Source organism: Dermochelys coriacea, chromosome 21 (assembly GCF_009764565.3).
Source record: "Dermochelys coriacea isolate rDerCor1 chromosome 21, rDerCor1.pri.v4, whole genome shotgun sequence".
Lineage (NCBI taxonomy): Eukaryota > Metazoa > Chordata > Testudines > Dermochelyidae > Dermochelys > Dermochelys coriacea.
The window spans coordinates 11,873,721-11,896,873 of NC_050088.1; the positions used below are offsets into that span (position 1 = coordinate 11,873,721).

Sequence of the window (23,153 nt, forward strand, 5' to 3'; positions counted from 1 at the left end):
CAGAGCTTGAAGCCAAGGAGAGTCCCAGTGACTTTGGGCTTTGGATCAGGCCCAGCATGGGCCTAGACACCATTAGAAATTGCTTTTCCGGATAAGGGACACTGTTCTCTGCAATCCTGTGTTTTATGGATAATTAAAGGCTCCTTGTCTGAAGTGCTCAGTGCCTGGGCTGCAAATTGCCTCTCTTGGTTTGAAGCTGCTTCTCTAACAGACCCTCATGTAGAACTGCTCCGAATGGTGCTCTGATAATGACAGACTGTTGTATGTGGAAATCCAATCAATGGTAATTAGGTGGAGACATGAATTAGTGCCTTGGAGACTGACTCTCTGAACTCTGATTGCAGTGGAGGTTGGGGGGAGGACGACGAAGCCCTGTAGAACAAGGCAGGTATTTAAATGCCGCTGGCTAGCTGCCCGCCCAGCTCCCTTGGTGGTTTGCCCAGTCAGAAGAGAGTTCATTGTGCACCTGAAACACACCACAAAAAGAAAGAGGCAGCTTCCGTTAACCGCTGGCCTGCTCCCTGGGAGCTGTTGAAGGACCACGCTTGCTGCTACCCACCCCCAACCGCACCTGTTCATGCACTGGCAGCAGCCTAGCACAGAAGGAAGAGGAGGTGTTTACAGCTTTGTAAGGGGACTCGAGGCTTTACTCCCAGTCCTGCCCGTCTTGATGGGGCGGGGGGGGAACCTTGGCCGTGTATAATAGGGGCAGGTTCTCAAGAGCTCAGCTGCCACAGTTGACCCTGGAATTTTTCCAAAGAGTTCAGCTTCCATTGTGAGGCTTATGGCCAGATTTTCATCACAGCTGTGCATCCAGCACACCGGGCTCCTCTGCAAACCTGGCCCTTCATCTCTCTGGGCTTGTCCTTCCCACTCTGTACATGGGGAGCATAACTTCCTACCTATCTTGTGGGGGAATTAGAGGGATAAATGAATTCATGGGGGAGGCTGCTCAGATATTCCAGTGGAGGTGGGGCTGTAGAAAAGCCTATCCCACTCCCCCAGCTTGACCTCCGGAAAACGCAACCCTCTACCTACATGAGGTGAAGGGGAGAAGACGGCAGTTGGCTTTTGAACCTCAGAGCAGCTGCTGCAGTTTTCTAACCAGTGCCTTCTGTTTGGGTTGGTGTGCTCTGCCCCCAAAGTCCAGAAAACCAGAGCAAGCCACTGAAATAGGAGGTGGTGGCTGCCATGCGTTAGTGGGCCGTGAAGCCTGAAGCAAGAGGTTCCCTGTAGGGCTTCCCATTCACTCTGCCTACTTGTGGAGGGACTGCAGGATCAGGGCCAGGACCTCTCGTGCTGCTGATTCCTTTTGAGATGTGCCCGTTACGTAGCAGCCTGCCAAGCCATTGCCAAGAGCTCCCAGGAGCCCTCGCTGCTGCAGTGGGGATGGGGGCAAACCATCACCAGGGAAACAAGAGTCTGACCGGATTAATAAAGTTAGAATTTTATTTCCTTACATTGTTGACATCACAAGTTTTTTTGGAAACTTATTACAGTGGAAAAAATCCCATGGGTCAGAGTCCCACTCACAACAAGATGGGGAGGAGAAGGACCTCCGTTAATATTTACAAGATGATGGAGTGGGGCTTACTAGGGACGGGGATCTTCCCCCTAGCAGCAGCCAGCTCTTTATACCACATGAGAGAGGACTGGGCCAGGTCACCCCAGTATACTGCTGGGCTGCAGGGAATGAAAAGTGGAACCAGCCCATGACCCACCCTGCAATCTCCAACTACAAAGCCATTCTGGGAACTGGGGTAGGAAAATGCTGTAAATCACCAGCCAGCTGCCTGTTGGCTCTCAGTATTGGGGACACAGAGTGAGACCCCTCTTGGACACTGTCTAGCATTCAGAGATGCCCCAGCAGCAGGGATCAAGCCTCTCCTAGTTTAAATCAGTGCCTCAAGGACTCCTACAAACTTTGATCCATGTTGGTCTTGCTCAGTCTCCCCTTGGCCTGCTCTCTGCCTTCTGCCTTGCTGTCCCCTTGAATTGCAAGTGATCTTTCCTATGGGCTTCCTTCCTCCCAGGCAGACCTGGCTGTTCTGCAAGGCCTGTCTGCACTATTGTCCAGATGCATTTCATGTGTGTTGATGGCTCTGTACCTGTTGGTACCTTGGAGAAGGACATGCAAGCCCTGAGATCCAAACTTGCCCACAGCTCGGGGATGACTGCACCCACAGCTTTGGCTCAGGCTCCACTCTAAGGATAAGCTCTCCAGGGCATGGACCGTCTCTTCTCCAGCTGTGTAGTTCTGACCACCGTAAAGCACTCTCTATAGAGCAGAAAGGGCCTGATCCTGAGAGGTGACAAGCAATTTCAGCTCCCATTGGCTTCAGAGTGGGTTGTAGGCACTCAGCACCTCTCAGGCCTTGTCCAGATGAGGATTTAGAAGGTGTTAACAGCCTAGTATGGTCAAGGCAGTGTGCTTTTAATACATGTTATACTGGTGCCTTGACCTAGGCTTTAACATGAGCCATGCAATATGTGTTAAAGGCACCCTGCCTTGTCTGCACCAGGCCATGAACACAAGTTAGCCAACACCTCCCAAATTCTGGTCTAGATAAGGCTGCAACGTCGAGCCCTGAGTACTTCCCCAGCACCCTGACCGGCTCCCCGACCTTCCTCTTACTTCCACTGTGGGATCCGACCAGTGTGAGGCAAACAAGCCTTTCCAACCCAACAGCTCAGGCTCTCAGCATGTCCTCACTCTACCCTCTCTCTCCCTCCTGCCCATGCACACGGCAATTATCTCCCCAGACTATCCTCCGCCGACAAGAACTGAAGGATATCAGCGGGAAAGTTGGCAGGCACTCATGGGAACCCAATTCGGAACATGTAACCCCATACCAAGAGTGATGCTTGTCCAGTCAGGGCCCCAAAACACCACCATGGGACCAATCAAAACAAATGAACATGACTCAATTTAAAGATTCTTCCCCCCACCCCCACCCAATGATGAATTGACTGCAAGTGGGCGACAGGCTGAGAATTTATTCGTAGGAATAATTTGATCATTTGTTCTGAGCCGCTGAATGAACCTGGGGAAATTGTGAGCTGCTGATGGACAAGTTGCAAATGGAAAGGGAAGAGAAACTCATCAAATCAATGTTCCCCTACAGAACAACTCACAGCAGCCTGTGGGGAACCTGTGCTGCTGGTTGTGGGGTGGGGGCTTGGCTCAGACAGCCCCACACCACCTCAGCGGACTTTCTAAAGGGCTGAAGGTGATCCAGTGGGGTAGAGATGAGATGACCGTAGCACCTTCTCTCCGGAGCTGTCCCCACTGCATCTTCTCACTCTCTGGAGATTGGGAGGGGAGGAGAAATACGAGAGAGTTTGTTTCCCACCTCTTAGCTCCACTGTGGTTATACATCAGTCAGCGTCCGTCTCTCCTTGGGTCTCACAGCCTGGGCTGCTCCCTAGTGAGCCAGCCGCAGCAAATATGCCCACTCTTTAGGGGTGCCAAGGGGCTGCTCCCTCTGTTCACAATTAAAAGATTTGCAGAAAGGTGCATTTCAGTTAAACCCCCTCTGGACAACAGAAATCCATTCGATCGGGATAAACCCGACATGTCTTTCCAGCGTTTGGCATCATCCCAGCCAGCAACAGAGCAAGGCCCCCTGGCCCAGGTGGTTCAGAGCAGAGACTTGCCAGGCCCTGCTGCAAGGAGACCGACCCACTGGGATGTGGACAGAGGGGCTGGCCCCTTTCCCCGGGAAGATGGTATACTGCTGCGGCAGCCAGGAGTGGAGGCACCAGGCTCGGGTCGTCAGCTGCTGCTGTCAGGAGACCTGGAGAAACAAAGCACACAGGGAGCCTGTGAATCCCCCCCCCCCCGTCATCCTTCTCTGCCTCCAACAGCCCTGGATGCTTTGGGGAAGGTCGGGGCCCTGGACAGGGGTTTTTGCACCCAGAGGCCCGTCTGCTGCCTCCTGCCTGGGGTGTCCCCACTCTTCAGTTAGCCCCTTCCCCTCCCCCCTCAGAGCATCGTCTCTGTGCTGTGAGCTTGACACTGTGGAAGGGTCTTTTTCAACTCTGTGATGGTGGGGATAGCCCAGTGCATAACAAAACCTCTGCCCCCTCTAGAAGGAAGACACCCCAAACCCAGATATCAGCAGATAAGAAGGGGGGGTGTCAGCCTACAGGGACAGGGGTGCAGGCTGCAGGGTCCGAACCAGAGGGGGACACTGAGCAGAGAGCCCTGGATAATGCGTGTGTGGAGTTTGAATGCCTGTGTCTAGCCACAGGGCAGATGCCACGGGGCAAGCTCGCCCCGCCACTCTGCTAAGGCGTCTCCACCCCGGCCCGGCAGGGTGAGAAGGGAGGTTGGCCTCCCTGCCCCGATCAGTCCTTGGCCTCGCTGAGGGCAGCTCCTGGGTCATGCACTTCACACTGGCCTGAGTGCAGCAAGGCCACCACATACTGCCCTTGGCTGGCCACCGCTCTGAGGCTGGGACTGTCGAAGGAGCCGCTGCCTCAGGGTGTTAGGTGCGCAAAGCCCAGGCTCTGGCACCAACTGCACCAGGCCAGATGTGAATGGGAAGCCAAGAGATGAGCGACTCTGTCTCATTCCCAGCGCCACAGGCCTACCAGCCCCCTCCTTCAGGCTGAATTTCTGAGGTGCTTTATGACTTGCACTGAGCACTGCTGGGTCCATGGAGCCAGGTGGTTCTGGGAGGCACAGAGCTGCCCACTGTATCCCCGTCACTGTATGGGCACTGGCAGGTATCCCGGGGTAGGGTGGTGATGGAGGGCAATGGGATGGTGGTGTGCTAGTGTCGAAGCTGCAGGAGGGGGCTGTGGGGCTCATTCCAGCCTTGCCATTTCAGCCAATGGCTGCTTGCATATTTTTGATGGTGAATCTGGCTCAGGATGAGTTTGGCTTTAGCTCTTTCTCGGTTATTGGAGGTTTTTAAGAACAGGTGAGACAAGCACCTGCCAGGGATGGTCTAGATAATACTTAGTCCTGCCATGAGTGCAGGGGACTGGACTAGATGACTCTCGAGGTCCCTTCCAGTCCTACAATTCTATGATTCTTTGTACAGAGGAAGGAAGATGGGAGCTGGGGAAAGAGAGGCATATGTTTACATGTACATACACACACACACACACTGGGAATTTTGGGGCCAGCTCTCCCCATGGGAGCAGCTCCCAGAGCAGACATGACTGGGGTGAGAGATGCCCTTTATTGAGCAGTCCCATAAGGTAGAATACGAAATGATCACTTTTCTATAGAGTTTCTTGACCCATCCTGGAGAATCTAATACAAGGTTCTGTCCCTTCAATGGGATGATGCCAAAAGCTATAGGAAGTGCCATTCTGTGCCCATTTCAATGGGGCTTTACAGCAATTTCTACAGAATCCTATTACATTTCTAAAAACCCCCACGGGTTTCACCCGATTAACATATCTAGGGTGTGGCCAGGCACCTCTGGAGAGCAAGGTCCCACATCTTTGGAACAGGTACAAGCATGGCTAAAACCCTGGCATGGCAACCCCATCTCCAGAGATGGGAGTTCAGTCTCCATCCAGTCAGTCCCCGGCACCTCTGCCGAGACCTGTCATTTGGTGTCAGTTATGACAGTGTGTGTCCACTAGGAACTAGAGTGAGACCCATCCGCTTATTGCACATAAACTTCTGATGGCAACGGCTCTTGGTGACGCACTCTCTGGACTGGAAATGAATATCAGCCCCCTGAGCCAAACAGCTCCCTGTTTCTTAAACGGTTGTAGACGACGTCATGCTTTTGGAAGCAAAGGTCTAGCGAGGAGTCTGGCTATGCTATACAATCAGCTCTATGCAGAGTCGCCCAGACAGACCTGCCAATGTAGCTCTCCCCTGACCTGCAATCTCATCTGCTATCTAGGTCGGGGCCTCCCCTGAGCTGGGGCTGCCAGCTGGCCCTCTCGACATGGTGGTATTGCATACAAATGTCTCCTGCAGATTAAGCCGGGAGCAGCAAATCAGTTTCACATGGGAACAAAGTGGCAATTTATCTCAGGTCCCCAAGAGCTGGCTGGTGCTTTACCCTGGTTGTCCTCTGAGAAACTTGTCTTTCAAGGCCCTGATCTTCTTGCTGAACTGAGACCCAGCCAACTCATCACACAGTCCACAGGCTTGTGCCAGAGTAGTTCTCTACCTTTTCCATATTGCAATCCCATTTTCAATAATCTAGCCTTGAGATTTACCAATAGGGGCAGGGCAAGGTGGTCATGACCCCCCTGACACCTGGTCATGACCTCCAATCAAGAACCTCTTCCCTAAGCCGGATGGTTAGAGCTTTGTCTAGCCAGTATCTTCCCTGTACCGATCTGCTTTTAGTTGGGCTTACTGAAGGAATTAGAGGCTCCTCCACAGGAATGAACTTTGAATCTCAAGGGGGTCAATAAGAAAGGCCCAGGACAAGAGGCACAGAGTTTGGAGGGAGAGCAGTGGGGCGTGCCACCCCTTTCAGACCTCCCGGAGAGAGGTTGTGGGTGTTTCTGTTTACTGTGATCCATTTGCTCCGGTGTGGTGGTTTCTCTGCTCCAGAAAGCAAGCAGGGTTCTGCGTTTCCCCCAACTCCTGGGGAGAAATGTGCAGATTCCACACCACCACCCAGGACATTTGAATATTTAAGTATACAAAACAGGGCTGTGCAAATGGGGCAGGAGGGCAGTTCTGAGACGGGGTCTGATCAGTATGAACGCGCCGCTCCTCTCCCCTGGCTCCCACTCCCAGTGTCCCAGGGCGGATTTATATTTCCTTTGCTTCCTGGAAATGGCACGCAGTTGGCTGTTCTCTGGAACAGTCAGGACCGTTTTACGCTGCACGCCAGGCTTTCACACCAGAGAGAGACACGCAGGGACCTGCAGGCTGAGTCAGAGGGATGGAAGGATGGGATCCTAGCCCAGCAGAGCCCCTAGCCATCCTAGACAAGGCCTGGGCTCCCCAAAAGTGAATCCACCCCCCATGAACAAGAGTCCTGATATTACAGACAGGGCTCCAGCCCTACCCAGACTTCTCCACCAGTCCCCAGTCTCTCAGAACAGCTTCAATCCTAAAACCAAACCCAGAGACAACTGCAGAAAAGACCCTGATCCAAACTCAGAGCTCAGCCTTATACAGAGACTCAGTCCTGACCATGCAGATAATGCCCTGACAATACAAAGGGTTCCATCCTTTTTAAACAGGACTCCATGGTCATAGGGGGATGGGGCTGGAAGGGATCTCCTGGGTCAAGTCCCCTGCTATCACCAGGGCTGGGGCTGGCAACCCAACCCTGCAAGGCAAAGCCCTGATAGCACACCCAGACCCAGACGGGACCCCAGCCCTGGATACAGAATCCTGAGGCTGCACATCAGGTCCTGACCACGCACTGATAGAGCTAATTAGATTCATGATTTTGCATGTCATTTGACGGTGGAACTCACTACCACATGAGGTCACTGAGGCTAAGAATTTAGCAGGATTAACAAAGGGATTGGACGTTTACAGAGATACCACGCATATCCCGATTTAGCGTACCGTAGTTATTGCTAACAGACGTTTTGGAAGGGCTAATCTCATGCTTCATGGCTTAAACTGATCTCAGGAGGAGACATAATGCAGGTTTCCCATAGCTGCCCACTACAGGGTTCTTGCACCTTCCTTTGAAGCAGCAGGTGCTGGTCACTGTTAGCAACAGGATACTGGGCTAGATGGGCACCTGGTTTGACCCAGTGTGGCCGTGTCTATGAAACTAAACAGGAAACTAAACTGTACTTCAAAGCCCAGAGGTCAGCCCTTCGCATGGGCATCTCATTCTAAACCAGCCAGAAGGCCGCGGTTTCTGCAAAGGCTCCGTCCAGCCCTAATTCCTCCCTGTGCAACAGAGGGTCCCTCCCACCAGGCCTTGAGACAAACCCGATAACGTGGAGATGGCTAGAGGCCAGGACAGCCGTGCTCACACGGCTGCCTTCCTGCCAGACAAACGGCCGTGGCCTGGCCATGCCTGTCTCCTCTGTGCTGCGGGGAGCGTAATTTGCTCTTTTCCAAACCTTAATGTCTCTGACATTAATAAAATATCCCGCTGCACTTCTGAGGCTCCCACCAGCAGCATCCAGCTCCCCGTTCATTGTCATGCACTGGCAAAGCTGACTGCAGAGCAGACTCCCGGGCCTCGCATGGAGGGAAGCTATGCAGCTGCTTCTGGAGCCAAGGGCTCGTTTGGGGGATGCGGCTACAGGAGTGTGCCACTTTGACAGCCTTCAGATGCAAGATACATAGACCCTCCTCCACCTGCATCCCCTCAGCCCTCCCCACAGCAGAGACCAGGGCTCCAGTCTTTCTCGGCTGCCTGTGAAGGGAAAGGCCGAGCAGCCTGACAGAATGGGCCCCAGCTCAAACCCTAGATCCGGACATCCCCAGATTTTTGGGAGGTGCCTGGAATCTGAACCTGGATCCAGATCTGAACCTCACAGCTGGCCCCATATCTAGAACAGGCCAGAACAGAACCACTGATCTCAACACCCCCAACGTGTGCGGTCAGAAAGGGTTCCAAATCTGGTTCCAGGTTTTACAGCTCGGGCTTGTCCATTCCCCACCAGCCTATAAAATATCCCCAAGTTCTGGTGGGCATTAGGAAAAGTATGCCCCCTTCCCTTCCCCCACGGCACTGCTGCTGTCCAGTGCCCTACAGCGCCCCCCTGCTGGGAATGGCAGGGACTGGGCGCTCCCCCACAGCCAGTGCTCTCGCCTTCTCCTTTACAGTTCCCGTGCTGAGAGAGGCTGGCACTAAACCAGCTGGGAACGAGTCTGCAGGTTTCAGACGTTTAAAATGACAGCATGTGTACCGGCCTATTCCAGGCTGCAGCCTGTGGCATGGGGGGGAGCCTGGCAGGCAGCCCCAATGGAGAAGAGGGCCTCTCCTTCGGGAAGACAAGGGAGCAGGTGCCAGAGCCGGTTGCCTGTGTTCCCTGCACTAGAAACAAAGCCGTGATGCATTTGTACTCGGACAAGGCAGAACCGAGCTGGGTCCATTCTATGATAATGCAGGGCCAGGGCTTGTACCAAAGGGACACCTCCCGTTTATCCCCTCCCTGGGGCAGAGATAGTGCTGAGTGGAGTCTGAGTGGGGGCTGGCAGGTGGGCACTAGACCTTCTCCTCTCCCTGGGGGATGGAGGTGTGTTCAAGAGCAGGGCCTGCAGGATCTGTTATTCTCTCCCTGGGTTAGCAAAGCTGATTCCCTTGGGTGTCAGCAGCTGCCTCCCTGTGCTCTCAGGGCAAGTGGAAGGAAAATACTGCGGGTTGGGATTTCATTGCAATTTCCATCAAAGCCCACTTTAGCCAGAGGTCTGTATTTCTTGGGGCTGTTTCTCCCATCGGGGTCTGTGCACGTTGCGTGGAGCAACCACAGTGCTCTGCCCACCTGTCTGGAGTAAGAGACAGCAAGCTCCCTTTCCCGCCATGCAAATATTCCCCCTTCCTGCCCTATACTTAAAGACTTGACCTTCCCCATACACACACGCATACTAGGAGAGGGATCATCTTGTGGTTAGCATTCAGGCCTAGGAGGCTGAAGTCTTGGCTCTCATTCTGACTGCCACTGAATCTGTGTGCGCAGGTCACATCCCCGCTCTGTGCCTCAGTTTCCCCATCACTCTAAGATGGGATAACAATTATGCAGACCTGTCCTACCCCTCACAGGCTCATTTGCGAGGTGCCTAGGTCCAGATCTTTAGGCTCCTAAATAGCTTTAACTCCATTCAAATCACTGGGAGTTGGGCTCCTAAATACTTTTGAGGATCCAGACCATCAATAATATGGTGCTTTTTAAGCCAGTCTTATGATTTTCGGGCGCCAGCCTCATGATCTTTGAATGCTTGGGGTTGACAGTGCAGGGAGAGGCCTGGAAATGCCCATCACCACTGAAGCGAAGGTCAGGCAATGGGAGTGACGGGAGGTGTAAAGAAATGGCAGTGAAATCAATTTCTCCAGCAAAGGAGCATCCAGCCCTACGGAGACATGTTTATAGCCTGTCCTAATTGGTTCCTGGAATAGCTCTCTGGGCAGAGCAGCTCAGGTTTTACTGGGAGTGCTCCCAAATGCATGAGCTGATGGGGGGGTGTCCTCACTCACCCATGGAGACAGACACCCCCCCCCCAGTGATTCACCTTCTTTCCCAGCTAACACCAATCCCCCCCTCTCCAGATACCTTCAAACCAAGACACCCTCCACCCCCACCCCCGGCTGGTTCCTTCTCCCATCTCAGTCGGGTTGGTTGCCAGGAGGCAGGAATTACTTACCGTGACAGTTTTTATTCGGCCCAATTGTCGAGTGCAGCTCCAGCCTGAACGATTTATTAACAAAGTGCACTGCTCCTCTTCGGCACAGGGCTCCATCCCGCACCACTGCTTACTGGCAATGAGCTGAGCTGCCACAGAGAGCGGGGGAGGTCACGGAGCATGGGGAGGGGAGGGAAAAATTAGAAGGGTTATGAAAAGAGGGAGGGAGAAAGAGAGGTAGGGTACAAAGGGGAAAAAGATGGGTGTATATAGGGATTGATAGAAAGGGATGGAGAGAGATGTGTATGGGGATGGATGGATAAATAGATGGGTTTATATAGAGATGGATGGATAGAAAGGTGTATATAGGGATGGATATAATATTGGAATGGAGAGACAGATGTGTATGGGGATGGATGAATAGACAGATGTGTATAGAGAGAGATGGATGGATAGATAGATGGGTGTATATAGAAATGGAGAGACAGATATGTATGGGGATGGATCGATAGATGGGTGTATATATAGCGACGGATGGATACATAAATCGGTATATATAGGGATGGATGGACAGAAAGGTGTATATAGAGATGGATGGATAGATAGGTAGGTGTGTGTGTATATAGACGTTGAGAGACAGATATGTATGGGGATGGATGGATAGATGGGTGTGTATAGGGAAAGAAAGATGGGTATATATAAGGATGGATGGATATGTATGGGGATGGGTGTATATATGGATCGATGGGTAGATATGTATGATGAGAGAGAGGGCACAAGATTAAACAAGAATAGGAACAAATAAGGAAAGTAAAATCAAAGGGTGTAGAAAGAAGGGTTGAGTTATCCAAAACAAGGAGATCAGGAGATAAAATAAGAGGAAAATAAAATGTGTCAAAGGGGCAGAGGACAAAGAGAGAAAATTGAGGCCATTAGGGACAGTTTATGCAGAAAGTTACAATCTGTATCACTGTAGCACCTACCAACACGAGATAACAGCCGACTGCAGGCCGGAGGCTTGGAGCAGCCTCTTGCGTTCCCCACGCATAGGGACACCTGCCACCTGTGAGGGACACATTCCCTACACACAGCAACCTGAGATGACATGTCCCTCCCTCACCAGGGCTGCCCGTGGCCCCTGACAGCTGCAGGGCATAACAACACTCCCACCTGGCAAGGCTTCCGGCAGGCACCGAAAGGATCAGTGGGGCTATCTTTGCAGAACTCTGCCCCAGCAGGGCCCCTGCACGGCTCATGCCTCCCTGCAATCGTGCAGTGCCTGGGAGTGGAGAGGAGTTTGCTTGTGAAGCTGGACTTCCCAGAGTTCAGAGCCAGATTTTCAAGGGCTCAGCACCCACAAACGGGCCAGATTTTCCAAAGAGCTTTGCACCCCCCCATCCCTAGGGGGTTCTTCCCCTCCCTTGCCCCCCATCTTGCTACCAACAGATATAAACCCTGATACAGCCGGACATTGCTGGACCATGAGTGTTCTCAATGAGCAGGCGCGTGTGTGTCACCATGGACCCCACCCAGGACAGTTTGACTGTGTGTCATGTCATCTGTATGGTTAGCTGCTCCCAGTGATGATAGGGGCCTGTGTTTCTGGGCCTGGAATGATTTGTAGAGTGGGGGGGGCTGAGAGTCATTGAACTAAACAGTAAACCCTGCATGTAACGGAAACCACTTCAAGACAGGGGGTGCGGCCCCGCCCCTAATTCCAGCACTTCTGGGAGCAGGAGGACCCGAGTTCTGTGGCTGCTGTCACCATAAAGTCCCAAGTGACCATGGAGAACCATGAAGCCACAGGTGGCCCCATGGCCCTGGCCCGTAGCTCTCTGGAGCAGTCAGAGCTCTCTTACCATCCACGCAGGCAGGTTTTGCCCTCATTGTGCCCGCAACTTGGCCTCTCCTGCAGGCACAGCGTGCTGTCTGCCGGGCGATCATCCTCCTGGGATGGCTGAGGTCTCTGTTCAGCGCTGTAATCTCACACATCCCCACCTCCAGCTCCTTGCCTGCAACGAGACAAGGGGACATCCAGCAGCCGCTGCGCAGCCAGAGCGTCGGGGCAGGGCACAGTCCTAGTAGCAAGAACAGGGAGGTGGGAGTCAGGGCGGCTGGGTCCTATGCTCAACTCTGTCACTGACTTGCTGTGTATTCTGGGCCAACAGAATCAAAAGAAGCCGCTGATTTTTGGATGCCTCTCTTTCTTGGGAGCCCAACCAGAGCCAGCTAGGGCCTGGTTTTCAGAGGGGCTAACAGCCTGATGCTGCCATGGTGAAAGGAACTAAACCCCACAGAAGTACAACTCCAGCAGTCGCTATTGAGTTCAGTGGGATCGGTTCCTCCATGGGACTGGAGCTTGAGTCAGGACAACTCTGGAGATGGCCCTTTCTAGAGAAAAGGCTTTTCACCTTCCCCCCGGCCAGACACTGAGCACCTTCCCTTAGCTCCTTTCCTGTCCCGTGGGGCCTGGGACTGGCTTACAACATAAGCAGGGTCCTTCTCCCAAGGGGAGGAGGGGGAGTCATTTGAACAGCTCTACGGTGATCCCTTAGCACCTCTGCGCAGGGGGAGGGCTGGTAACATGGGGACGGGAAGGCAAAGCCAGCAGGCGGGGTGCACACTGAGCCAAACTGCAGCAGCCGGCAAGGCTCAAAATCTCCAATCCAGCCCAGCGTAGGGCAAGGCCCAGTCTGCCTGGCCTGAGGAGACTCCTTGGTACCTAAAGCCGCCCTTCCTCCGCCCTTTGATCTGTAAAGGGAGCATGAGTGAATCCCACAGACAGGAAGGCTGGGCTGCATGCAAGACAGTCTGGGCTTCCTTGCTCTAAGGGGAAGGCTGCACTCAGCCGGAGCACACCTCCTCGTGCTCAGCCCGGAGCGTTCCCCTGCAGCTGGGCTCAGGGTCTGCGCTTGTCCTTGTTAAAATTTTGAATACCACCAGGCAGTTGGGCGAGAAGCAGCCGCACACGAGCGGCATCATCTCAGAGCCTTTTAAATACTCCGGCTGGCTCCCCTTGCGCTCTCCCTCTGCAGCCTGTCACAAGGGGCAGGCGCAGGCAGGCAGTTCAACATGACCCAATGCAGGGTGTTTAAAGGGTTCGGGTAGTTCTGCAGCACGCTGCCACCCGCAGCTCATGGCGGGAGCTGAAACCCTCAACTCTTGCTCTTCAGCCCAACACAACCCCCTGTTCTTTACCATTAAGTTCATACTTTCAGGGCCTGTTGCTGGAGGTGGATTGGAAATGTACTGTACGTGGCACATGCACAAGGCACCTTGGGTCTGTTTCCCCTCCCTGTTGCACTGGTGTAACTCTGTCTTCAGTGGGGTTACTCCTGGTTTACACTGGTGTAAGCAAGAAGAGAATCAAGTCCACTGTAAACCTGGGGCAGGATTCTGCTCTCGCATAGGGCTCAATTCAAAGCCCTGTGACCTAAACAGCCACTGGCTTCAGTGGGGTTTGGATCAGGGCTCAGAGATCCAGTGTACATTCACTGGGCCTGATCCTTCCCTCCTGCCACTTTTACGCCGCTGGAAGCCCACAAACTGCAGTGAAGTTACTCCAGATTTTCACCAGTGGATGTGAGAGGAGCATCAGGCCTTCAGTGGATTTACACTGCTGTACCTGAGATCAGAATCTGGCCCCTGGTATCCCACAGGCATAACAGGGTTCCCAAAACTCTTTCCGTTTCAGTGATCTAAGCTGTTCTGACTAACGCGGTATTAGGAAACCCCTTCCCTTTAAATGTATGGATGGTTACAAACAGGAGAACATGGCAAGATCTCTTACACAGCAATGTGAATGATTCCGCCAAGGCCTCTTTAACTCCTCGCAAGTACAGTCTGCAGCTGTGGTATCTCTCTATTTCTGACAGTCCTGCTCCTCTTTAACTCCTCGCAAGTACAGTCTGCAGCTGTGGTATCTCTCTATTTCTGACAGTCCTGCTCCTTCAAATGAGTGAAAAAACCCCGCCTGTTTGCTGTTTACCCTATTATCTGGATAAAAACATTTTTTGCTTCCCTTCATATTTTTTCCAAATTGCACAGATGAAAAGATATGAGGTCATTGGGATTTACATGGAAGGATTTGGCAGCCTTTTCCTATTTATTTGGCCTGTAATATATAAATTCAATCTGGACTCTCCCAGAGTAAGAGATTTATTATCTGAGTAAGTAGATGTGGGTGGGTCAGATGTTTCAATTAGAATGACATTCATTAGGTATGACTTGCCTCAGAGTGTGTTGTTTTATACCTTTGTTTTGATTAATTAGGGCCCAGTCCTTTATTCCTCATGACAGCCGTAGCACTGAAGTCAGTGGGGAATGGCCTGATGAGGAAGGATTCCAGGATCAGGCCCTTCATTTGGGCATGTCTACACAGCACACAAAAAAACCAACCAACCCTTCGGCAAGGAGTCTCAGAGCACGGATCAAACGACTCAGGCTCCCGAGGCTGGCACTGTGGGGCTAAAAATAGCCATGTAGATATCTGGGCTCAGGCTGGAGTTGCAGCTGTGAAACCTGGTGAACAGGGAGGGTCTCGGAGCCTGGGCTCTAGCCTGACCATCTACATGGCTATTTTTAGCCCTGCAGCGTCAGCCAGAGTCTGTTGATCTGGACTCTGAGACTCGGTGGGTTTATTTTTTGCTATGAGTAGATGGTTTGTTTGTGGGGAGGGTGTTGTGGGGTTTTCTGTTTGGCTTTTTAAACTTTGGGAAGCTAGCTATAAGGAGGAATGAGGAGGTGCAGTGGTCAGGGCTTTGTCCAGGGACCCAGGACACCTGGGACTTTGGGCAAGTCACTTAAGCCCAGATCCTCAAAGGTATTTAGGCACCTAATTCGCACTGATTTCAATGGGAGTTAGGCTCTGATCCTTATGTGTCTTAGTTTCTCTGTGCCTCGGTTCCCCATCTGTACAATGGGGATAGTAGCAGTGCCCTACCTCCCAGGGGCGTGAGGATAAACACATTAAAAATGGTGATGCACTTTGAGATCTACTGTTGAAAAGTGTGTGACAAAGTTCCTGCTCTACCTTGGTGGGTCTTGCGCTTATTGGTGGATTTGCTCACCTTGGAGCTTCACGGCAGCCCTCAGCTTGGCCATTTTTCTGAACCCACAGTCCACGTCGACAACTCCTCTGTCTGACCAGGAGTTGGGAGGTTTGGGGGGAACCCGGGCCCGCCCTCTGCTCCGGGTTCCAGCCCAGGGCCCTGTGGAATGCAGCTGTCTAGAGAGCCTCCCGGAACAGCTGTGCGACCTGATATTCTATGATATTCTATGATTCTGGCTACCTCCCCATGGCCTCCCCCCAACACCTTCTTTATCCTCCCCATAGGACCTTCCTCCTGGTGTCTGATAATGCTTGTACTCCTCAGTCCTCCAACAGTCCATGTTCTCACTCTCGGCTCCCAGTGCCTCTTGCTCCCAGCTCCTCACACGCACACCACAAACTGAAGTGAGCTCCTTTTTAAAACCCAGGTGCCCTGATTAGCCTGCCTTAATTGATTCTAGCAGCTTCTTGATTGGCTTCTGATGTTCTAATCAGCCTGTCTTAATTGTCTCCAGAAGGTTCCTGATTGTTCTGGAACCTTCCCTGTTACCTTACCCAGGAAAAAGGGACCTACTTAGCCTGGGGCTAATATGTCTGCCTTCTATTACTCTCCTATAGCCATCTGGCCCAACCCTGTCACAAGTGCTACAGAAGAGCAAGATATGATTATTCAAAGAGTGTGAGGCAGTTTGATGTTATGTTGATGCGGGCCATGTAAGTACCTACAATAGCTAGAGATGGGTCTCAATTGGGATTATTTAGCCTGCAGAAGAGAAGAATGAGGGGGGATTTGATAGCTGCTTTCAACTACCTGAAAGGGGGTTCCAAAGAGGATGGATCTAGGCAGTTCTCAGTGGTACCAGATGACAGAACGAGGAGTAATGGTCTCAAGTTGCTGTGGTGGAGCTTTAGGTTGGATATTAGGAAAAACTTTTTCACTAGGAGGGTGGTGAAGCACTGGAATGGGTTACCTAGGGAGGTGGTGGAATCTCCTTCCTTAGAAATGTTTAAGGTCAGGCTTGACAAAGCCCTGGCTGGGATGATTTAGTTGGGGATTGGTCCTGCTTTGAGCAGGGGGTTGGACTAGATGACCTCCTGAGGTCCCTTCCAATCCTAATATTCTATGATTCTATGATTCAATTCCCAAGCATTCGGGGCGACTGTGTAGAAAGCAAGAGCTAAACTCTGATCCAAATGGGCTGTCCGTGGAATGGACTGAACCAGTGAACTTTGTCAAATCTTAACACCTCCAAGCGCTGGAGCTGAATTTTAGCCCCAAAAGCAGATCTGCATTTGGTGGTGCGGGGTCATCAGGAAATACAAAAAAAAACATTGAAAATATTTTCTAAGTATGTTTACACTTCAATAATAAGCAAGGGGACCTATCCTACGAAGTGCTGAGCACCTTCAGCTCCTGCTCAAGTGAACAGGAGTTGGGCACTTGCCACATCACAGAATCAGGCCCTTAATTCATAGTAAACGGAGGGCAAAACATTACAAAGCTTTCAGAACTTCTTTGATCCTTAAATCTATGGTCCCCCTCTGGCCTCACATAACAATAGTATCTGAGCGTCTCACAGCCTTTTAATGTATTTATCCTTAGTCTTTTTTCTTTTTTTTAATTGATCTGAAAATATAGCCACTTCTTTCTTCAGCAACAGCTTTGGCCTGCAGTCATGCTGAGTAACTGGGATGCGACTGCTTTGTTAGTCTTGTGTGGCCTGCTGGCTCGAGCTTCCCTGTTATCCTGACGAATACTGAGGTGGCTCCTGCTCCCGCTAACAGGAGTAAAACAGGAGGGACTCCATTGAAGACAAGTGAGGAAGGCCTGGAAAGCTTGATTGGACTCACTGTCTGGTCTCTTCCAGCACCACCCAGCGCTTCTTCTGGATGAAAGCCAGCTGAAAACCTACAATGCTATGCCTGTGCCAGGCTCTCTGCACAAGGGTGAGTTTCCGGGATTCCCGGACAGCCTGTCTCACCAGCGCAGCCACATTTCCATGGACCGAGTGCCCTGCCCCTCAGGGCAGACTCTGGAGTGATGTGATCAGGCCTGACTCTCTTAAATGCTCCAGCTGGCCAGAAACCCCTGTGGGCCCGTGCTCTGCTCCACCTGCCTCTCCCTTGAACTGCAGGCTGCTTGGTTTCAATGCTGGGCCCAGTTTGAAACATGCCAGGGTCGGGAACTGTGGAATTCTCTGCTCGGAGCTCAGGATGAGCCTTGACGACATGAAGCAGCATCTCTTCGGACCTCATTCTCCTGCTCAAGGGAATAAGCCATCCAGCTCAGACTGTGTCTGTCTGTCCACTGCCTGGATGCTCAAGTGTTAGAGCAATTGCCATGGATGGACAGATAACTAGCTAGCATGGTTTTCAAACACACATTGATTCCATCCACTCCCTTCAGCTAAATCAGCTTAGAAACCAGTTTAGCTGGAACCATTATTCAAGCCAAGTTTACTCCCAGTTCCCTTTAACAGAGAGACAGTCTCATGGATGCCTCCCTTGCCATCTGTGCTTGAGGTCTGGACGGACACCCAGCCTTGTACCCAGCCCTGGGAGCTATGTACGTGCAGTTCCCCGTGCTGCGAAAGGCTTTCAGTACAGATGTGGGGTGAAATGGTGCTCCAGAGGGAAGTCAGTGGCAAAACACCCGCTGAGTTCAATGGACCCAGGCTATTGAACTTGGCATTTAAAGTGGAAGAGCGGGGGAATTCGTCCCCTGGAAGGTCTGGGTAACTGAGTCAACATAGATTTTAAATGCACATCAAAGGCAACATTGACGAATGCCAATGGACAGCTCCAGTTTGCACTTGGCTATGAATCCAAAGCCTCCGTTCCTCGGGGCAATTATTTAATTCACCGCTATCCCTCTCATTACATTGAGATGAATTGTGTGCCTGGCATTCAAAGTGTTCCTAGATTTAAAACAGCCACTCCTGCTTCTAGCTCCTCTCTCAATCAGCCCCTTGAAAATAGCACTGAAGAGACGGGGAGTTTTCTTCTCTCCTCTCCTTGGGTGATGAGAGCGAGACATCTTCAGGAGCCTCAGTCTGTATTAGACAGAGAAAAGCACCACGTGGAGAGAGACAGGAGCAGGAAAAATTCACTGGGCTGAGATGTGCACCCCATGGACCATTCCTAAGTGATGGGTCAATAACACTGACCGTCCCTCGTCATTACCAAATTTTTAAAAATGCCCGGACCAGTCACCGGGGAGAATCTGTTAGAAAGGGAGTCTGTGGATGAGTATTAGGGGCTTCGGCCATCATTCCCAGCCTCTGCTGGGTGCAGGCAGGGTCACTGCTGAAGATGCGACCCTACAGGGTGCTACAGGCAGTCACAAGTGTTTTATAGGCAGCTCCAGCGTAAGCCATGTTTGGCCTAGTGCTTGGTAGCTTTGAAGCCAATGCTGTTTGCTGTCCAGAGCCAGGCATCTTCTGGGCCAAATGCTGGCTCCAATAAAATCAGTGGGAGATTTGCCATTGATTCAGCAGGGATTATGGTTTGGTTTGGGATATGCCTTGGGAGTCTCTGGGATCTGCACCAGGGGGATGCACCATTTCCCCTTGCCCAGACATACGCTGCCAATTAGTTGTGACCATTTGGACAAAGGTTGATTTCAATAATGTCTGGAGGAGATATTATGAGTCACACGTTGCAAAATGCTCCAGCACAAGAATGAGGGCAGCTTGGAAAGCAGCTAATATGAATCCAAACTAAATCCTCCTCCTAAAGGAGCCGGCGCTGCCGGCTCTGCACTCATACACAACTGCACGCCACAAGGAATGCAAGAGAACTGCTCTGAGTTGTTTTATTCCATCAGAAGCAGTGTGAGAAGAAACTCTCAAGCAGGGCAAGGGCACTGAGAATCACGGCTCTGAACATGTTAGGGTCTCTCTGAAATTTTTCTGCTCAGGGGGTGTTCATTTCAAAATTTGCTCAGAGCCATTCAAATTCTATGCCCTCCAGTTACCCAGCCAGGACGGGGGGGTGTCTTTTTGTGCCACTGGTTTTTAAATGAGAACTCCCCCTTGAAATGACTGGAAACTACTTCCCTCTCCACTAGGGCACAGGCATGCACCCATCCACACGCACACACATCTGAGCATTATACTTAGCACTTGCCTAGAGAACATTAACTGATTAATCCTCCCAAACCACATCTGATGTAGCTAAGTGCAACTGTCCCCATTGTACAGATGGGAGCAACTAAAACACACACATGTCAAATTGAGAGAGGACCAAATTCTCACTTACTCCACTGTGAATCAGAAGTGACTCCACTTAAGTTACTCTGGATTTACACCTGTGTAACTCAGAGCATAAATTTGGCCCAGAAAGGTCACATGATTTCCTCAAACCCACCCAGTGAGTTAATGGCAGAGCTGAGATTTGAATTTAGGATTTCCTGGTTCAATCCGCTAGATTGTGCTGCCTCTCTGACGAGGCCTTCAATTTGCAATCTGGGGTGGCCCCTTACCTCTTAACAAGGATGAATAATGACAAGTAGTTCCCAGCTGCTTTACAAATTGCCCAGCAGGGGGTGCTGTGGAGTCAGGAGCATTGCACCCTCTAGCTGTTCTATCTTACAGCTCTGCCAACCCCAGCTGATGCTTTAGCAGTTCTAGCTTCTTCCATGCCCAAGGCCAGGCTTGAACTTGTCTCTTGCTTGGCTGAGTAATGCTGCATCATTTGAATTATTGCATAAATGTTTAGTCACAGTTGGTAATTGTGGCATTATTTATGGATCCACATGGCTCAGCAACGCTCCTCTCACGTCCTCATTTGCAAACGCAGCCTCTGGAGGGGCGGGAGACGCGGCGGGCTTGCTGAAGCACTCAATGTAACGGTGCCGATTCAGGGGGCGAGTAAGCGTCTTGGCATGGCTTATTCAGGTTGCTGCCAGCCCCGGCAGTCACGCGGCAAATTTAGCAGCAAGAAAGCGGAGGAGAAGATTGAACAGCAAATCAGTTACGTAGCACGGGGCCTGTCCTTTGAGGTGCCAAGCAACCTCAATTCATGCAGAATCATAGAATATTAGGGTTGGAAGAGACCTCAGGAGGTCATCTAGTCCAACCCCCTGCTCAGAGCAGGACCAATCCCCAACTAAATCATCCCAGCCAGGGCTTTGTCTAGCAGGCCTTAAAAACCTCTAAGGATGGAGATTCCACCACCTCTCTAGGTCAAGGGGCACAACACCCCCACAGGATTGAGCCCCACAAAAGGGGGGTGTTCTCAGCAATTTTTCACCCCAATTCCCATGCCATTTTAACAGCTTCTCTTCCAATTTCCCACTGTCTTTCCTTGGGTCATGTGTGAAACCCTCCTCCCCCATGTTGGCAGCAATTTGGGTACAGACCAAGCAGTGCGAGACATGAATTTCATTCAGCTATAAGAAGGATCAGTACTGCATGAGATACCATCAAAAGACAATGGAGAGAGAGATTCCAGCTCTCATTCAATATACATGCCTGGCCATCCCCAAGAGCCTTCTGGAAACCAGCTGGGACAACATTGGAAAGTGGGACACTGAACTAGACAAAGTTCAGTCACTGTGAAACATACAGCGCCCCCCAGTTTGAAGAAAAAGGGAAACTGACAATGCTGTTCAGGGTTGGTTGGTTTTTTAACCTGGCAGTTTTCCTTTCTCTGTCCTACTTTCACTTCTCTCCCTCCATCCCCCTTGTCTGGGAGAAGAGTCACCCTGGGAACCCAAGCTGCAATCCACACTATATGGGACTCTGTACAATTAAAGAGAGTTCATTCTCCAGGCAGCTTATTTTAATTTATCCCATGTAAATATAACAGTACCAGCCCCCATGGCAATAATATTTTGCACTTTGTAGTCCCTTTCACCTAAGTGCTTTACCCCTGTTAATAAAGAATCCTCAGTAAACAGAGGTACAATGATCTCCAGTTCACAGATGGGAAACCAAGGCAGAGAGGGACTAAGTGACTTGCCCAAGGTTCCACAGAAAGTCTGTGGCAGAGCCAAGGGTTGACTCCAGACTTCCTAACTCCCAGTCCTGTGCTTCAGACCCTAGAGCAGACTCTTCCCCAGGGTATCCTCACATCTTAAGGGAGAGATTGTCCTATGAGCACATCCCCACTCATGATGGCGCAGACTACTTCCCTTCCCACTGGATGACACCGCAATTGCCTTGCATGGAGAGGACTCATTAGGGTAGTACTGACTGTATCTCATGCTCTTTCTAATGTGATTTAGCAGCTGGTAACAGGGAGGAGAGGCAGCCCCATCTCTTGGGCCAGCTCTGACCTACCGGTATTTGACCCAGTGCATCACGCAGGCCCAGCAGACCCGGGAAGGAAGGGCAGCCCCAGTTTCCTTGCTGAACGTCTCAGCTCGCAAGGCTTATCAGTCCCCCAGACTCCCAGTTCACAGAGGTGAATCCTCCCCCTACCGCAGGCCAGCGCCTCTCAATTTGAAAACCAGTCCAGGCACCCGGCAGCCAAAGACTGAGTCCAGTGGGAGACTGAACCTCTTCCCCTCTGGGGAGCCCCTTGCTGAAAAGTTTTCCCCCAGCCCCTCCAGCAGGCGATGCTAACTCTGTGATGCAAAATCCCAGAGAGGAAGGGGATCCCTGCTGGTTGCATGGCACCAGATGGCTCTGATGCAGGCTCTCTGGGGTGGCATGTGGCAGAAGGGGACACAACCCCTTTAAACCCTCTCCCCCTGCCCCGGCTGGCACAAGCCAGCAGCCTTGGCAGGAGTATGATACGGCGGAGACTTTACCTTCCTTAGGTGGCTGAGAATACAAGAGCCAGAAGAAGAGGAGGAAGCAAAGCGTGGCACCAATCCCTGCAGAGAGCTCTCTCCAGCCGGCCAGCATCCTGAGTGGGCTGGGAGGGGGGCGGGGAGGCAGAGCTGGACCCCCCTCTCACGCTGCAGGGTCCCCTCTAAATCCAACTACCAGGGATGTTTCCACCTGGCACAGGGCAGCCCAGCATGGCTGGGGAGCAGCTGCATTCCCTTCAGAGCAGGAGGGCTGGAGCCATTTGTCGGGGGGGGGGGGGAAAGGGGGGGCTGAGAGCTGTTGAACCAAACTGTCAACCCTGGATATGATGGAAACCACGTCAGGCCAGGAGGGGCGGCAGCCCCCCTAGTCCCAGCCCCTCTGAGCAGGAGAAAAGCTGCAGCCGGGGAGCCCCCAGCTCCAGCCACGCAGGAAAGCTGCAGCTCCAGGGGGGCACAGGCTGGTTCCTTTAGTACCCGGGTCACCACATCCCAGCCTTGAAGGGGGACCCCACGTGCGGGGGGGGGGGGAATCTGCCCCTCTCGAGGGTGGCTCCTTGTCACAGCGGTCCTGTGCTCCTGGTCCAGGCAGGGTCAGACTCTCACCCACAGCGGGCTGGGTTTTTTTCCAAAGCCCAGTGTCTTGCAGCTGATGAAAGTAGCCAGAAGACGCAGCCCGTCCACCCGGCTTCTCTCTGGGGGCCAAACGCCTCTGCTGCCCGGCAGGGGCCGGAGGGAGCCCGGATCCCTGGGCAGCTCCTTTGCATTCAGCCCGCAGAGCGGCGGCTAATATCTCCCCCCGGCTGGGTGCAGTTTGCCAGGCGAAAGCCGAGCGGCAATTCCCTCTCCGGCACCGCACGCAGCAACTGTGCGCTTCCCTCCTGCAGCTGGGCAGGGAGCGAGGCAGGCAGCAGGAGGGTTCATGGTAGGGATGGGGAGGGCTAGCAGATCCCCCCCCCCGCCTGCACCGTGGCAATGTGACTTGCTCCGCTGGGCGGGTGGTCCTTCCCGGCCGGGGGGCGCCAAGCTCGCTGCCCGGGACTAGGCTCTCGAACCTGTGGGGGGTACCCAGGAGCCAACAGCCCCCGCCACCC

General features: G+C 52.3%; 1 protein-coding gene across 3 annotated transcripts in view; it reads right to left on the minus strand.

The window, feature by feature from the left end:
* Positions 1-1,435: 1,435 nt before the first annotated feature.
* LOC119846241 (chemokine-like protein TAFA-5) overlaps positions 1,436-23,153 on the minus strand; it is a 37,575-nt gene continuing 15,857 nt past the window's right edge. The window contains exons 1-4 of one of the 3 annotated variants that reach the window (XM_038379634.2): positions 22,060-23,033; positions 12,112-12,264; positions 10,274-10,401; positions 1,436-3,797 (exon numbers count right to left, since the gene is read on the minus strand). In XM_038379634.2, coding sequence (XP_038235562.1) covers positions 3,789-3,797; positions 10,274-10,401; positions 12,112-12,264; positions 22,060-22,156 — 387 coding nt within the window. In that variant the 5' untranslated portion in view covers positions 22,157-23,033 and the 3' untranslated portion in view covers positions 1,436-3,788. The other 2 variants (XM_043500372.1, XM_043500374.1) reach the window with 2 other exon arrangements.